The sequence below is a fragment of the Podarcis gaigeae genome (assembly GCF_964106915.1).
Source record: "Podarcis gaigeae genome assembly, chromosome: 15".
Classification (NCBI taxonomy): Eukaryota; Metazoa; Chordata; class Lepidosauria; order Squamata; family Lacertidae; genus Podarcis; species Podarcis gaigeae.
In genome coordinates, this window is record NC_139692.1 from 29513278 (window position 1) to 29524329 (window position 11052).

The 11052-nt window shown below is 45.3% G+C and overlaps 1 protein-coding gene across 1 annotated transcript; it reads right to left on the reverse strand.

Annotated features, from left to right (window-relative positions):
* Nucleotides 1-7789: 7789 nt before the first annotated feature.
* On the reverse strand, nt 7790-10447 carry LOC310833018 (C-C motif chemokine 5-like). The gene is made up of 3 exons (XM_083715373.1): nt 10260-10447; nt 9019-9121; nt 7790-8140 (listed from the first exon to the last, which is right to left on the reverse strand). Exons 1-3 carry the CDS (start codon nt 10336-10338, stop codon nt 8032-8034), a joined length of 291 nt encoding a protein of 96 aa, XP_083571499.1. The 5' UTR covers nt 10339-10447; the 3' UTR covers nt 7790-8031.
* Nucleotides 10448-11052: the final 605 nt, after the last annotated feature.

The window sequence follows — 11052 nt, forward strand, 5'->3', positions numbered from 1 at the left end:
ATTTCATTTACCCTTGCCATTAACACTTAAGATATGCATAGTTTTAGGACCCATCTTATTTTTATAGTTGTAAGTTGCTTAAAAAAACAATTAAGGTTGTGTTTTAATGATGTAACCTGCCCTTAATGATGTAACATGCCCTTAATCTTATGGTTAAGTGTGGGTTGATAATGATATTAGTAATAATAGTAACATTGTAGGTTTTAGGGGTCAACCTGGATGATGCTCCAAGTCGCTTCCAATTCTTGGGGTCTGGCACTCACAGTGCATTGAAGATTGACAGAGGAAGTTGATGAACTAGTCAGACAGGCTTCTTTGTGAGACAGTGACCTTAGCTGGCCACATCAGGGTCCTCATCAGGATGAGCTAGGATACAAGAACTACAACTAAGTGTGGGTTCTACCCACACTTAACTTGGACAGCTACTCCAGGTCGCTGAGAGGTCAAAGAGAATTACAGTGGTACCTCGGGTTAAGAACTTAATTTGTTCTGGAGGTCTGTTCTTAACCTGAAACTGTTCTTAACCTGAAGCACCACTTTAGCTAATGGGGCCTCCTGCTGCTGCCGCGCTGCTGCTGCACAATTTCTGTTCTCTCTCTCTTTTTAAAATAATTTTTTATTGGAAATTTTATTTACAACATACCACAAACCCCCCACACCCCCAACACAGAAATCCACCCCTATCAGACACAAACATAACAAACAACAAGCATAATATACAACAATACAAACAACCAAATAAAAGACTTCATTTATCCTGTTTCTGGCATCCTTATTTACTTCTTATAAAAGCTGTTTCCTTTATGAATAATTATTAAGATTTTTCTAATTATAACTTAAATATCCACAAAGTCTCCTGCAGACATTAATCGAAACAAGTCCAGGTATGAATTTTAGGGCGCTGTTTTGTGAAGTATTCTCTGCATGTTCCCCATGCTTTTTGAAATTCTTGTCTAGTATGATCTCTAATTGCCTCTGTTAATCTAGCCAGTTCAATATACTCTAACAGTTTGTCTTGCCATTCCATTTTTGTTGGCACAATTTCTTTTTTCCAGTTTTTAGCAATCAGGACCTTTGCTGCTCCTGTAGCATAGAGGAATATTTTCTGATCTCCTCTTGCTATACCTGCGTCCGTTATCCCTAGTAGAAAAGCTTCTGTATTTTTTTATAAAGTTATACTTTTTTAAGCTCGTCATATACTATGTTCTCATCCTGAAGCAAAGTTCTTAACCCGAGGTACTATTTCTGGGTTAGCGGCGTCTGTAACCTGAAGTATCTGTAACCCGAGGTACCACTGCAATGGCACAGCTCATCATTTAGGGTGACCCAAGCAGTTTCTGTGCCAAAACCAGGCCTAAACCTAAACTGAAATGTACCTACTTGCTCCACATTGGAGGAGAGGGTTTTTGCCCTGGATTCCTGCTACCAAGTTCCCACAGGCCTCTGGTTGGCCACTGTAAGGACATGATGCAGAACTAGTTGGGCTGTTGGCCTCATCCAGCAGGGGCTCTTTCATACCCTCCAACATTTTGGGAGGGCAAATTGGGGCACCTCCACACATCACCCTGCTGCCCCACTGCCTGCCCACTCACCTCCTCCCTGCCTTCTCTTTCGCTTGCCAGCTGCTGCCCCCCCCCTTGTGCCATTGTCTGCCTCCTCCTCCTCTGACCCCTCCATGGCTTCCACTGCCTCCTCCACCTCTGCTGGTACTTCCAGAAGCTGGCTTCCATAAGTTCTGCGATGGAAGGAGGAAGAAGAGTGGTGACACATGGGGGCAAGGTGGGTTTTGCTTCCATTTTTTTGGTCCCATGCACTGGTGTGAGTCAACTGACTTGGGCCACAGTGTGGGACAAAGAAACAGCCACCTTCTGCTCCACAGCCAGAGCACAGGAGCCAAAATGGGACACCCAAGATGGGGATCAGAAGCCAAGGCAGCTTCTGTCAATCTGGGATGTCCCGCTTAAAACGGGACGGTTGTGCTGCATACTCTTCTCATGTCCTTCTGTTATGTTCCTATGGAAGCAGCTGGCTTGTGTCATCTGCTGGACCACCCCTTGTTCCTTGCATCCACCTCTGGGTTGCCACAACACCTCCTGACTCAGTCTCACTCACTGCTGGCCTCAACTGTCCCCCGGTTACCCCCAGAGCCACCTCAGCTAGGCAAGGGGTCAGGGCACCATGAATCATTTGGATAAGGAAGGAGTGGTTTATGTCTCTTGAAAGAGATGCTACTTCCTTCCTAGGCACAAACACACACTCTTTCTCTTGCTGAAAAATAGAACGTCTGCGTTGCTGTGCTGTATGACGCAGCATTATGGGGGCAGTGTTCCCTTTTTGTTCCTGGAGTGCATAAGAGCCAACGCCTAGGGGCTGAGGTCCCTTTGGTCCCCCCATTAAATATTTGAAGCAACTGGAGAGCTGCCTTTTATCAGGCTTCTGATGAATTTGCCCCAAAGCAGATGTTTTTCCTCACAAAGAAGAACTAGAGGTTCTGTGCTGACCCCAGGTCTCCAGTTCTATGATTCTATCTGGAGAGTTGCTCTCATTGAAATAATTTAGGCTAGCCTGTTGGATTGCTTCCAGGGAGGACTGGAATGAGCCTTCTTCCCTTCCCATCCTCTTGAATTGATGCTTTAGAGAATGAAGCCCAAATCCCCCTTCAGTGAACATTTTCTCCTTCAGAGGGACAGCTGAGCTTTGAGAACTGTGGCCACTTTCCCCCTCTAAGGAAGCAATCCAACAGGCTATCCTAAATTATTTCAATGAGAGCAACTCTCCAGATAGAATCATAGAATTGGAGACTTGGAAGGAACCCCAAGGGTCATCTAGTCAACTCCCCCCCATAGTGTAGGAATCTCTGCTAAAACATCCATGACAGATGGCCATCCAACTTCTGCTTAAAAACCAACAAAGGAGAGTCCACAACCTCCCAAGGGAGACTGTTCCTCTGTTGAACAGCTCTTGCTGTCAGAAAGCTCTTCCTGATGCTTAGTTGGAATGTCTTTTCTTGTAACTTGAAGTCCTACCCTCCAGAGCAGGAGAAAACAAGCTTGTTCCCTCTTCCATGTAACAGCCCTTGAAATATTGGAAGATGGCTACCATATCTCCTCTCAGTCTCCTCTTTTCCAAGCTAAACATACCCACTTCCCTGAACCGTTCCTCATAAGGTTTGGTTTCCACGTTTCCCATGAGATTCTGTGGAATGCTATGAAAGCCACGGTTTGTGGCGTGTGCATCACAGAACAAGTGAAACATAAGAGAAAAGTTGTCCTCCAGTTACATTAACTATACTTGGACATTCAGACCTTAGAGAAGGAGCACAGGAAGACAGGATCTAAGTAGATAAATGCTGAACTTTTCTCCACCAAGAGAGTTGCAGGCTTTGGAATCACACTGTTGACAAGTCCATGATATTTCTTAAACAGAGGTTTTATGAATTCAGGAACAGAAATCCAAAATAACTAGCTAATGCTCTAAGTAAAACAAAGAACCTGCTTTTGTATCAATTCTCTTAGATGCAAGTCGTCAATTGACATACGACCCAAGAACCATCAACAATCTCTTTGCTGAATACTACTTCAATTTATGCAAGCCTCCTAAATATGATTCATACTGCTAATGAATAGAGATCTTCCTTTGCAAATATTTCATTGGATGGATATAATGCATTGCCTCTAATAAAAAATATTTGTCTCAGCTATTGCTTAAATTTGATTTGGGGTCTCTTTTTGTAATAGCCATATCACAATCATATGCCAAAAATGCAGCAACTATTCATACTGTTTAAAAAGTCAGGTGTCACCCCCCCACTCTCTACCAAGTGGTAGCAAGATTCCAGGGGGTTCCAGGCATTCATCCAGGGTCTGCGTTCCTTTGGAGAATTGAGACACGGCGGAGACTGCTGTAGCTTTAAAAAATATGGTTTATTCACCTATTTGCACCTTCAGTCTGCATGGAGGGAGTCAATGTCTTACAGCATGGTCCTTTCAAGACCACTGCTTGTCCCCCACAGCAGTGCAGCCCAGGAGTCAAAGTCATCTCTCCTAACCAGCCTTCAGCCAGCCTGCCCAATATGGATCCCAGTCTTTTTCCTCCCCGTCTTCCTTCCAGCACACCTTGCTCTAAAGACTCTCTTTTCCTGACACCTCAAACACACACCCCATCAGCATGGCAACCTCTGCCTGCCCAGGCCCAAGATTCCTCTTAGATGAGTCATCAACCCCTTTTGTCATGTTAATACCTCTATTCCATTCAAGGCCCTGGCTTGGAAAGAAAGCTTAGCCTGTACTTTTCCACTGGACTCCAATCTTCGCTTCAGTGCTCAAAATAATTGAAATCCTACTATTTATTAATTTCCAAGGTTTAGTCTCCCCCCCAAAAAAAAATCTATTACAATACTAAAGTGCTGAAATTTGATCCCATAGAGATATGTGGCACAAAACAAGGGGGTTTGTTTTCTTGCCTGCTCTTTGCCCCTTTCCTGATGCCCCTTACAGATTCATTTAGAGAGAATTGTGGCCACCTTTGGTTGAAACTGTTGTGCAAGTAGTACCCCCATGACAGTGAGTAGAGAAGGAACGGTCCATGCAAATTTGTCACCTGCTTCCTCTCTGAGTGTGGTTGCGGAGAGAGGACAAGGAAGACTTACTATCACGAGCCTCATCCTGGACCTCCTTGGTGTCTTCCCCTGACAGAGAGAAATGAATGACGGCTCAATATAGGTTGCTCTCCCTTTTAACTGTCCACCACCCCATTGCTAAGGATATGGGAAATTTTGCCCTGTGAAACTTTTCATTGCTAGCCTGTGACTTGAGTGAGAGTTTCTTAGGAGTGACTTTTTTGCTGAGCAACACAAAGGAGTTGTCACACGAGGTCTCACTGTGGCACCTTCTCATAGGTGAGATTGGCACTTTGGGGGGAGCCAGCATTTCAGTTCTACATTTGGAAATGCCCTTGATTTTGCCTGCTATTACCTCCTACTGAGGAGACGCAAGGCTTGTCTGAGTGGAGAGACTCAGTCTGGTTCCTGCACCACTTCAGTCCTGAGGACCACTTGCTCTGGGGCTACAGAGCTGGGGGGAAGGCCCCTCTGGCTCCCTCCATCAGATGGGCAAATGACTGAAAGTTTCTCCATGTAGGGTATGAAACAAGTAATTATATTGTTATTACATTGCTGTCTTGAAATCAATCAAAAGTGGGTATAAACCTACTGAATCACAAACATGTAAGAGAAGAGAAGGGTAGACTCACATTGGCTAGCAGCGGCCAGGGCAAAGGCAAGCACAAGTAGGAGGAAGGTGAGGGCAGTTGCAGAGAACTTCATGGCAGGCGGAGGTGGAGAGAGGACTCAGGGACACTTTGACTCTCAATACCTTGAGGTCCCCCATGGTCTCCTTTTATAGGAAAATTGTCAAGGATAATTTCAAAACAGTTTCCACTCTACCCAAAAGCAAGGGAGATAGTGAGGGGTTGACGCCCAAGATAGGATGTGGACGTATCTTGAGGCCCATCATTCATGGCATATTTTGACTGACAAGGGTGTTTTCTTGGGCCAGGCCCATTTCTGGGTAAAGAGCTCAGATGTTTCCAAAGCATCAGGGAAGGGCTGAGGACCTGTGAGGGAGAACTGGAAGAAGGTCCAGAGAAAGCTCAGGCCATTTTAGGGTTATGGGTGGGTAGCAACTGAATTTGAATCCATTGATTTAAGTTGTATCCTCCAGGGAAGTAGAAAGCAAGCTTGCTCCATTGCTCAGGTGACAGCCCTTCAGATATTTGATGAAGACTCTCATGTCACCTCTCAACCTTTTTCTACAGGCTGAACATCCCCAGCTTTCCCAACCATCCCCCATAATGCTTGGTTTCCATGCCCTTAGTCATCTTGGTCACCCTTCTCTACATACCTCCCACCTTGTCAATATCCTTCTTAAATTGTGGTGCTCAGAACTCGACACAGGTGGGGATCAGGTGTGGTCTGACCAAGGCAGAATAGAGTGATAGAAAATTATACTTCTGTTGATGCAGCTTAGATTCACATTAGCCTTTTTTGAAGTTATTCAGTCCCAGACAGTTCTAGTTTCCTCCCAAAGTTACCATATTCTTCCATGTATAAGATGCCCCCATGTATAAGATGCCCCCTATTTTTGGGGAGTCCAAATTAAGAAAACACCCCTTAGCACTTCCCGTGTATAAGATGAGCCCCAATTTTAAACCTATTTTTTTGGTTAAAAAACCTAGTTTTATACATGGAAAAATACGGTATTTCCTTCTTGTTGTCATACCTATTTGAACAAGGATTCCCGCCCCCCCCCCAAGATTTTGCGATTATTTTTATTAGTTTTCAATTACAGTCCAATAATAGCTTCATTATAACAATACCAATTTATAATATAAGTATTAATACCAATCATTCAAATACCGAATTATAAAATTTAGTTAAAGTGGCTCCCACACTTGCTAGATTTGATGGTTTTCTTTATTTCTGCATTCCAAAATCTTATTGATTTCAATTACATTCCAGTCATAATAATAATCCCTCATACAACTGCAATATTAATAACTTCTATTCGTGTTGACACATTAAATGATTTATAAAACTATAAGTGAGGAGCTCAAACTACAGTATATCCTTATTTTTCCTGTGTGTGGCAATTATTCTGTCCATGTTGTTTCTTCCTGTCCTTGTAAGATATTATGTCTTTCTTTCCCCCTGGTTGTTGCTGTTATCCCTCATGCCTTGGGCAAAACTGATATCCCATTGCTGTTCCAGAAATTTCTCCATCGCTCCATCTGCAACTTTAACAACAACTGCAAAAGTCACTCTATCCCAGTAAATATTACCTGTTGTCACCATTTTTCCTCAGCCTGGAAACAGAGCGGTCTGTTGAACTGCAGATGACTCAATAAAGAACCTTTTCGGTTCCTTGGCAGTTCACAGACTCCTTTCATCCTTCCTTCCAACTAAAGATATATGAGCAATTATACTTCCAATTAAATTAAAATCCAAGCCCTCTTAGCGTTATTGAGTTCACTTCATAAATAATAGAAGATGGGGAAGAGTCAGCTCTAAGTTTCCATCATAAACCTTTTGCAAAATAAAGCTTCCCTCCCTTTTCCCCTTTTTTTACACACATGGTTCCATTTGATGTCATATTCCATATTTATTCAGAGGAGGGTTGCCAAATCATAAATGTAGAGAAGAAAACTTTAAATAAAGATACCGTAGGCTCCCCTCCCCTGTCTTTTGCAACGAATGAAGTCTTATCTCAAGTACGAATCTTAAAGTCCTTGCAGTTGGTTTGCTCCGCAGTTTGTGATCTCATCTCTTCTAGCACACACCTGTACTTTACTCCAATTAAGCTCTAATTAACAAAAAAACCTCTGCTTCTTAATGATGGCATTGTTTTCAGCAGGCGAAGTGCTGAACCCCAGGAAAGTGCAGGGAACCCTGGAGTCTCTCACTGCACAACATAAAATTATATTGGGGAAAATTCCTTGCCCAAAATGTATATATTTGGCAAAATTGTGTACAAATGTGGATACACCAGGGGAAATATATGTGGAAATTCATGTGGGTTTTTGCACAGGCTTTTAAAAGAAAAATTGATGCAGAAATATAGAAAATGGAACTTCCAAGTTGGAAAGAATGAGAAACTCAGAGAAACCCAATGAGCCGCTTTTTCTTGCCTCCTCCCCTCTCCCCAATTAAGCTACAGAATGAAGCTGAACCCTTGAGAGCGGGATGGGGGGGGGAGGGACGAAGCAGAATGAACCAGTCTGAGGCCCAGAAGGATTCCATTTTTGCCCTGATATTTATTCACATGAAAGGTCTTTGTGACGATGCTTTACACAAAGAACCTCTGGGCTATCTCACTTCCCTTGTGGAAAACAATAATACAAAAACACACAACTGCTTAAAATATGCTGACATAAATAAATTAAAATACATTATAATAAAGTGCAACTGTCACATGGGTGGGTGTGGGTGGCTGTGTATGTTCTGCACACGGCAAGGCTTTCGCGCACTTGGTTTTCTCATTCCTTGCTGGGTGTTGTCAATGTTTGGGAGAGACTTTGGATACGTTCCTGGGTCCATGCGGCACTGGGGTCTGCACACTGCCGCCTATTCGCTTTCGTGGTAAATCTGCAAAGAGAGAAATGCCTGTTTAGTGCCCAGCCAGCCAGAGCGTCAGAAGCTGACAGATACTGAGTCAGACCAATTGGTTCATCTAGCTCTGCACTGTCTACACTGACTGGCAGCAGTGGCTCTCTGAAGTTTTGGGAAGGACTGATGTGGGTGGTGCTGTGGGTTAAACCACAGAGCCTAGAACTTGCTGATCAGAAGGTCAGCGGTCTGAATCCCCGCGACGGGGTGAGCTCCCGTTGCTCAGTCCCTGCTCCTGCCGACCCAACAGTTCGAAAGCACATCAAAGTGCAAGTAGATAAATAGGTACCACTCCAGTGGGAAGGTAAACGGCGTTTCCGTGCGCTGCTCTGGTTCACCAGAAGCGGTTTAGTCATGCTGACCGCATGACCCGGAAGCTGTACTCCAGCTCCCTCAGCCAATAAAGCGAGATGAGCGCTGCAACCCCAGAGTCGGTCACGACTAGACCTAATGGTCAGGGGTCCCTTTACCTTTATATCCCAGCCCCACCTGGGACTGTACCTGGGACCATCTATAGGCAAACAGGTGCTCTGTCCCAGAGCTACATGGAGAAAGGCACCCCGGCTTTGGCCTGGGGGTGGGGAAGAGGAGGGCACCCCTGGCATTCACCCTCCAGAGCCTCTCCCTCCCCGGGGAAGCTGTTGACTCGCTCTCCCACCTGCACCTCCTCAGAGTTGGGGTCAGGGGCTGAGGCTTCCCTAAGGCCACCAGGTCACTTCCAGGACGGAGAGGCGATTCCCTGAAGCCCCCTGATCTGGTATAGAATTGCAAAGGAGCTTTGGCCTCTGCAGCTATTGCTAATAGTTTATAGCTTGGCTGATCACACATGAATTGTTTTCAGAGTTTTTCATACTTACACGACAGCTGGCAGGGAGCACTTGCTGCTTGCATAGTCATAGGACGCCAGGAGTCTGAGTGGTATGGGTTTCATAACGTATTTCTTACAGCAGTAGCCTGAGTCTGTGGGAGAGAGGAGCGGAAGGGAGTGAACAAATGACTTCTGCTTCCTGCAGTCTTGATTTGACTCCACAGGGGATTGGACCTGAGATCTACATTCAAGGCAGTTGCTCTGTCACTGAGCTTCTTCCCCCAAAGTAATATTCTAGTCCCAAGGATTCTGAATCAAGGACTGTTATTAAATATAGGAAGCTACTTTATACCAAGTCTGACCATTGGTCCATCTAAGTCAATATTGTCTACACAGACTGGCAGCAGCAGCTGTTCGGGATTTCATGCCTAACCCAGCCTAACCTAGAGATGTGGCTGGGATTGAACACGAGACCTGCATTCAAAGCAGATGCTCTGGCACTGAGTTACTGTTCTTTCCCTAAAACTATCCACAGTCAGGAGTGCTGAAATCTTAGAGGGCTAATTTCATAGGCACATAAGAAGCTACCTTTTAGCAAGTCAACCCATCTAGCTCACTATGGTCTGCTATGACTGGCAGTGGCTCGGTGTGGTGTCAGATGTGGGGAGTTCCCAGCCCTACCTGGAAATGCTGGGGAGTGAACTTGGGACTCTCTCTCTGGCCAGCAGAGGTGCCTTGGGGAGGGTTGCTGTGGGGCCCTGCTCTCCTCCCAAGCAAACCCTTTGGGAGGGGACTATCCCTCCTTCACTGTGCTCCCCCTAAAGAATATAAGAGGAGCCATGCTATCCTCCATGAATTGAACTAATGCTCTTCTAAAGTCCTCCAAGTTGGTGGCCATCATTGGCTCCAGTGAGAAGGAGTTTTAAAAGAACATCTGAAGCGCCTTGCTGCATCTGGCCAGTAACCCATCTATTCCAGCATCCTCTTCTCACAATGGCCAACCAGATGCCCCAAAAGGAAGCCCACAAGTGGGACCTGAGCACACTCCCTTCCCATGGGTTCCATCAACTTGTCTCCAGAAGTGTTGCTGTCTCCAGCCACTGAGGCAGAGGGTAGCCACCATGGCTGGTGGCCACCAATAGCCCTCTCCTGCTTGGCCCAGCTCCTGCGGCAGCAGGAGCAGCCAGGAGTGCAGGACAGCCTTGGAATAAGATGGTGGGGCAGACTGTGGTCCCCAAGGCTTGAGATGCCTTTGGCAGTGATGCTGTGAAGAAGGAAAGGGGGACTTACCTATATGAGCCTGAGCCTGGGAGAAGAGGAGGGCGGTGATGGTCAGCAGGAAAGCAAAGGCAGCAATGAAGCTCTTCATTTTTGCTTGTGGAATGGAAGAGGAGGCTTGTTGCTCAAAGCTGAGGGTGCAGAAGCAGTCAAGGTCCAAGCTCACGGTTGCTCCAGAATGAGCTCCATGAGTTTTCCCCTCCTCTCTTTATACAGGCAGATGGGGGTTCCTTGGAAGGCGAATCACTCAGGAGTGACGAAATCCCAGCCCCAATTTTGCTTACTCTGGAGAAGGATCCAAATTAGCCAGCGGGGGAGGGAAGAGGAAGTGAAAAAGAGATTCTGCAATCCTATGCTGGTCCTGCAGGTGGCTGGATCTGGTCAGGAAGAGAAGGCAAGGAAGTGTTTGCTGTTTCGGTCCCAACAGGAAAGTTTTCAGCACCAGATCTCAGAGGGATGAGAACAAGTACAGCAATCTGTGGAACATTTCCAAGAGGGAGGCAGCAGTAGGGGCTTTTTTTTGTCCTTGCAGATGCACAAGAAATAACAGCACACTGAGAAGATTTTCTGCTAGGGGTTATAGGGACAGAAATTCCAAAGAAGATAGTTAAGTTATTTATGTATATAACTTCAGCAGCAAGGATTCTCCTCACCCCCACCCCGAAACTGAAGGATTTAGAGGTTTCCACTAAAGAAGAATGAATAAAGAAAGTGATGGACTGAATCAGCAAAGTTACCAGCTAAAATAAGAGAACTTAATGATGCTTGTTTCATTGAAGAATGGAAACCTTTTTCGGATTATTTA